The following is a 7,194-nucleotide window of genomic DNA, read 5'->3' on the forward strand; positions in this document are numbered from 1 at the left end:
ATATATATATATATATATATATAAGAATTCACTCAAGTATAGAAGCATACATAGATGTTAGCATAAAGCTGAAGATCAGTGAAAAAGTGAATACCTACGCTGAGCTATTGAGAAATCTGCAGTTACTCTATCCAGATTACAAGTTCCGCTTTATACCTGTAATTGTTGGGGCCCTGGGATATGTAACACACTGCCTAAATACCGTTCTTGAGAAATTAGGCTTCTCAAAACCAGAAAGGAAAAACCTAATTCGAAGGCTACAGATCCAATCCATCACTGGAACTGTAAAAATCTGTAAAACTTTCTAGAAAAATATCATTTAAATACAAACCCTCACATGCACACATAGTATATACAAGCCTTCCCTGACACGACAATAAAAACCGAAAAGAAAAAAAAATACAGGTTTGAGATATTTCAAGCGATACAATCGCCAGCGGCATAAATTTTACAGCCTTCTACATTATTTAGTCACATATTGAGATGCCGCTTCTTTTGCTATAATTATTCACGACAAAATTCGATAAAGTAACAAAACCAAGATGCGAATTTCTTGAAATATTTTTTTTAAATCTCTGCGCAAGGAAAATGAAGCAGTTCTTAACACAGCATTAGGGTTTTTAAAAAAAGTATAAAGGGACACTACTCTTCGGAGTTATTTCCCTTGGAAAGTTCTAAGAGAGATAATAAACCTATGAATTGTAAAAGTAATCATATCGCTAAGTATTGTCTTTTTCCCTTGCTTCTAATAAAAATGTCCTGAAACTAGAACTGGATTCAATTCTGGATTTCTCACCAACAATTCGCATCCCTTCTATTCTTTTCTTTTTTATTTCCATTTTATATATGACGGATATATTGGCTGAAACGGTTTTAACTAATTTCAACATGTCCTTATCTAAAAGCAGATTTTATTTTGTTAAAAATATTTGAAGTAAATTTCCAGGACGTTCATTCTTTATATAATAAACATATATGTATAGTGGTAAGCTGGCAGAAACGCTAGCATGCCGGGCGAAATGCTTAGCGGTATTTCATCTGTCTTTATACTCTGAGTTCAAATTCTGCCATCATTATCTTCCTTTAACTCCTTCTCAACTACTACGACCCACATCTATATATCATAGGAGTATCCATGTATCTCCTTTATAACTAAATACCTGTGATCGTCCTTCTATTTTATTTTAGCCTTTCAACATCCAGCACAAAGTCATCTCCTCCTCTCAAATACTCCCCATCAGAACTTTTTCTCTTTCTTTTTCTTCTCACTGTTCTTCTTCTGTCCCTGCAAGTTACTCGACAATGTTACTAATGTTGGTGACATGAAAAAAGCACCCAGTACGCTCTGTAGAGTAATTGACATTAGGAAGGGTATCCAGCCATAGAAACCATGCCAATTCTGACATTAGAGCCCAACACAGCCTTGCAGCTCACATGATCCTATCAAACAATACAACCTATGCCAGCATTATCATCAACATCATAATTTAACGTCCTTTGTCCATGCTGGCATGGGTTGGACAGTTTGATCAGAGCTGGTAAGCTGAAGGGCTGCAATAGACTCCAGTCTGATTTGGCAGGGTTTCTACAGTTCGATGCCCTTCCTAAAGCCAATCACTCCGAGAGTATAATGGGTGCTTTTGTGTGCTCCTGGCACACGTGCCAGGGGCATCATGGAGGCAATGACGAATGACCTATACCTTTGGCAATATATATATATATATATATATATATATATATATACACATATATATATACACACACATATATACACACACATACATACATTTATATATATGTATATATATATATATATATATATATATATATATATATATATATATATATATAGAGAGAGAGAGAGAGAGAGAGAGAGAGAGAGATATGTAGATATATATGCATAAGTTTGTGTGTCTGTGTTTGTCCCCACCACCTCCAGCATTGCTTGACAACCGATGTTAGTGTGTTTACATCCAGGTAAATTAGCAGTTCGGTAATGAGACCGATAGAATAAGTACTAAGCTTACAAAAAATAAGTCCTGGGGTCAATTTGTTCGGCTAAAGGCGGGTGCACCAGCATGGCCACAGTCAAAATGACTGAAACAAGTAAAAGGATCCATGCATGCATAGAGATAAACAGAAAGGCAGATTTAAACAATTCTTTGTTTTTACACACACACACACACACACATATATGTATACAGGAATATATTGCAGCACGTGAGAATACATTTTATTACTTATATACTCTACTGCACACACATACACACATAGTCATGTGTGTGCACATAAACGCACACACACGCGTATGCACACATATATATACATCACCAAAATATATTTCATGCTTTCTAATGCATACTGATGTCATAACTGCATTTATTTAATCAACCTGGCAGGTGCACCTGATCTTTGAAATAGTTTCTGTATGCTGTGCAAGCTGACTTTTTCGTCAGGTTTGCCATTGGTAGCGATACAATGCATTTTCAGGAATGTTTCTTCATCTGTTGGTAACCCACTTCTGCCATAAATATCTTTTAGCTGAGAAGGGAAATTCAAGGAGAGAGAAAGGAAATATAGATTGTGGTTTCAACAGATAATATGTATTTAGTATGTTATTTAACCCTTTCATTACCAACCTGACTGAAACTGGCTCTGGCTCTGTAGTACAAATGTTTTGTTTTCATAAGTTTTGAATTAAAATCTTCCACCAAACCTTAGTCAGAATTTATGTTCCTAACACTAGCTTAATGATAACTAAGTTATTTCACTAAATTCTTTGTTATATTTCAAATTAATCAAAAGAAACACAGAGCATTTCAAAATAAATACAGTAATGAAAGGGTTAAACAATGAGTAATTATCTATATAGTATATGATTTAGTGAAGGCACATGGCTCAGTGGTTAAAGCATGGGGCTTACAATTGTGAGGTTGTGAGTTTGATTCCCAGACCAGGCTGCACATTGTGTTCTTGAGCAAGACACTTTATTTCACATTCCTCCAGTTTCACTCAGCTGTAGAAATGAGTTGCAACATCACAGGTGCCAAGCTGTATCAGCCCCTTTGCCTTTCCCTTGGATAACATCAGTCACTTGGAGAGGAGAGACAGGTATGCATGGGCAACTGCTGGTCTTCCATAAACAACCTTGCTGGGACTTGTGCTTCAGAGGGGAAGTTTCCTGATGCACTTTCATGGTCATTCATGACCAAAGGAGATCTTTATCCTTAAGGAGTATATGATTTAAATAGACAATAAACATGTATAGAATATGGTCTGAATAGATGGTAATATGGCCCAGATAGATGGTAATATAGGATATGGCTTAAGTAGACAATAAAAATGTATAATAATGGTTATTGTACCATATGGGTGCAGGCATGGCTGTGTGGCTAAGAAACTAGCTTGGTAACCACACAGTTTTAGGTTCAGTCCCATTGTACAGCACCTTGGACATGTATCTTTTACTATAGCCTTGGACTAACCAATGCCTTGTGAGGGAGTTTAATAGATGGAAACTGGGCAAAAGCCCATTGTGTTTATGTGTGTGTGTGTGTGTGTGTGTGCATATGCTTTTGCTGGTTTTTGATTGTTAACTGTAGCAAGGCAGAAACACCATTGTTACTCTGTTAGAGGTTTAGCCAATTATAGGAACCCAAGTATTTGATTGCTAATTATTCATTCAAATTGCGCAAGATGAAAGACAGACTCAACGTAAGTGGAATTTGAGAGGGAGCAAAGTAAGTTATTTCTCTCATTTCAGACTTACTTCATCTAATGTCCTGGGTTTCATCATTTCCAAATCCATGCCATACTCAGCATAAACAGATGGTCTTATCAGATTGAATGCATCGCTCTGGTTAGCATAGTTTCTTGGGTTGGAAAGGTTTTGAATCTTTGGAGGAATCAAATCTGCGCGAAAGTTTGGAATCCCATAACAACGCCAATCTACAAAGTAAAGCAGAAAGAGAGTAACTGAAGCACTGCAGAAGAATTTTAAGATACACAAAATGTAATTCTCTACTCTCAGAATGTTTCTGGTGCTGAAAACTATGTGATATATATATATATATATAAAAGATACAGAAATAAATTTATTTCTCAAATGCGTGATAATGCTATAAATAGGGTGATCAGGATAAATTATCCATATAATGCAGAAAAATACGTTTTGGCCAGCCATGAGACTCAAGTTCTAAAATTGCAGAAGAATTCGTTGCTGGACAGTTTGGTTTAATGGTAAAACACTTGACATGTAATCACAGAGATGTGAGTTCGAGTCTCATGGCTGGTCAGCAACGTATTTCTCTGCATTATATGGATAATTTATCCTGATCCCACTATTTATAGCATTATAACGCATTTGAGAAATAAATTTATTTCTGTATCTTACAATACATCTCAACGCTTCTAAAAAAAAAAAATTTAAAAAAAAGAACAAATATATATATATATATATCAGGGATATGCCACCTGGGTAGGCAAGCTAAGCAGTGCCTGCCCTGAATAAAATAGATCAATAGTAATATTTTCCTTTTATGGCAAATTATGCACCTGATTCAATAAAATTATGAAGGATACTCTGATTATTTTGCATAAAATGTAAAATATTTTATTTTTTTGTAGATTAGGTAGGCATAATTTGCCCCTGCCTTTCAATCCCAGTTTTAAAGCTATGCATAGAACTGCTATAGTACATGTGCTGCGTACATTTCTACAATAACATTTTCGAATGGTGCTCAAATGGTGCTTTTTACACACCACCATCATAGGAGCCAGTCAAGCGGCACTGGCATCGACCATGTTCAAATGGTGCTTTTTACATGCCACTGGCACAGGAGCCAATCCAGTGGGACTGGCATCGATTATGCTCAAATGGTGCTTTTTACATACCACCAAGGGAGCCAGTCAGGCAGCACTGGCATCGGTCGCACTCAAATAGTGCAGTATAATTATCAAATTACTCCACAAACATAGTGATGAAGACTTATCTTAAGACATTACATCTCATAAAGAAGAGAAAGGCCTTTGTTGATTGGCAATACACAGTGCTGAAAAAAACAAACTGACAATCTAATGTGTAATGGTTGATTGTATGTGATGTTGAATATTAAATATGACAGAGTTTTAAACTTACTTTTGGTCACTCCATTGGCATCAAAAACGGAATTAATCGTGCTACTACTCTTCTGAAAACGGAATTTTGTCTTATCTTCCTTCACCTTGCTCTTTAAACTCTCCTCCTGCTTCTCTCCAAGCTGGCTAACTTAAAATTGAACAAAAGTGAAACTGAAAGTAGTGTATTTTTTTTTTTATGTAACTATAGTTACTTGTCATCACCATTCCCATTATTAATGTCATCACCAATCACAACCAGTAGCAGAAATAACATCAACATCATCATCATTATCACTATCAGCACAACATCATCACTACCATCATCATCACAATATGAGGAGACCCCCTTCGGTCACGAATGACCATGGGATTGCACCTAGAAAGTTACGCTCCGAGGTACAAGTTCAGGCAAGGTTGTGGAAGAGGAGAATCATTATCACTGTCATCCTTATTGTCATATCCCCATCATAATCTCATCAACATCATCATCATCATTCCAGCATCATCACTAACACTACCCTTCACCCTTATTCTTACCACCCACCTTACTCACCTCTGTTGTAAATCCAGAAATAGTGAGAGGCACAAAAGCCAACGAGAGCATCTGTACAAGGTTCACTAGATCTGCTAGAAATAGCAGCCAGATATTCCCTTATACCACCTCTATCACTTGAAAAAACAAGAAAGGACACACTGGATAATTTATCCTTACATACCCTCAGGGCCAAATTAAAACCTCTAGAGGCCCTAAGCACTTAAAAGGTTTTGGTGCCCTCAAGTCATATGTAAATGGTTCAAAATGTAAACAAAAATAATTCAAAATGTAAATGATAATAAACCATAAAATGAATTTTTATTTTTCAAACTGAAACAAAACTAACAGTAAGATGGGAAATAAGGTTTATTTTTACATGCTTCCATTTTATTTATATTTGAAAAGCTTCCTCCTTCGTTTTTTTTAAAATTGCTTCTATACTTAGTAGAGATCATCATCATCATCATCATCATCGTCGTCGTTTAACGTCCGCTTTCCATGCTAGCATGGGTTGGACGATTTGACTGAGGACTGGTGAAACCAGATGGCTACACCAGGCACCAATCTGATTTGGCAGAGTTTCTACAGCTGGATGCCCTTCCTAATGCCAACCACTCCGAGAGTGTAGTGGGTGCTCTTACGTGCTACCAAAGCATTGTGAATATTATTTTAACAAGGTTAAAGTGATTTCTTTTGTGCCGTAAACCATTTTTCATTTCTGTGGTGCTCTGGTCCCTTGATGCCCTAAGCACATGTTTATTTTGCTTAATGGGTTAATCCAGCACTGCATACCCTTATGGAGACAGATGACCATGACTGGAGGACCTTTTAATCAAGGGCCTACTTGACCTAGGGCTAAACAACACAAACGGCTTGTACAGGAAGCACTGCACTACAGACAGTCAACCACTGCATGTCAGAATGTTTTGTATGATTGGTGTTATGGTCTCTACAGAACAATGACTCTGGTGACCACGTGTTCGGCTGGTGGGGAAACCTCTACATAAGATTTGATCTGGTAGGAATAACAGCCAAATATGCCTCAAATTAACCCCTGCTGCCTTAATGAGGCCACATTCAAGATAATATGATTTTGAATAGACACTGTGTTATGAACAACAACAATGGGATAATGATGACTAAAACACATTTGGTCATAGGTTTGCTTGATTCAAGGATGACCTGGGGTTAAATAACAGCAACATCAGCAAGTAAAATCAGCTTACGTCTATCCAATGGCAACATATGTGAACATGGCAAAGGGCTTTTCCAGTTGAGGGAGTTTATTAACAGATGGTAGTTGACACCACCATTTTCATCATTCCACATCTCTAGAAATGCCCTTAACCCTTCCACATTGATTGGAAATTCCTGCTCCAACATTATTCTCATCGCTTCATCAGTGCTCAGATAACCAGTTTTCTCCTGTGTACAGAAATAATAAGCATTATATATATAGATGCGTGTATGTGTGTGTGTGTGTGTGTGTGTGTGTGTGTGCATGAGTATATGCATGAGTATATGCACATGCACATATATAT

General features: G+C 36.9%; 1 protein-coding gene across 2 annotated transcripts in view; it reads right to left on the minus strand.

The window, feature by feature from the left end:
- Positions 1–2,221: 2,221 nt before the first annotated feature.
- The window catches only part of LOC106869937 (EF-hand domain-containing family member B), a 21,227-nt gene continuing 16,254 nt past the window's right edge, over positions 2,222–7,194 (minus strand). For both annotated transcript variants that reach the window (XM_014915873.2, XM_014915874.2), the window contains 4 exons: positions 6,880–7,078; positions 5,138–5,266; positions 3,770–3,948; positions 2,222–2,541 (listed from right to left, as the gene is read on the minus strand). In XM_014915873.2, the coding sequence (XP_014771359.1) occupies positions 2,380–2,541; positions 3,770–3,948; positions 5,138–5,266; positions 6,880–7,078 (669 nt within the window). In that variant the 3' untranslated portion in view covers positions 2,222–2,379. The remainder of the gene's footprint in view (positions 2,542–3,769; positions 3,949–5,137; positions 5,267–6,879; positions 7,079–7,194) is intronic.

This window comes from Octopus bimaculoides, chromosome 10, assembly GCF_001194135.2.
Source record: "Octopus bimaculoides isolate UCB-OBI-ISO-001 chromosome 10, ASM119413v2, whole genome shotgun sequence".
Classification (NCBI taxonomy): Eukaryota; Metazoa; Mollusca; class Cephalopoda; order Octopoda; family Octopodidae; genus Octopus; species Octopus bimaculoides.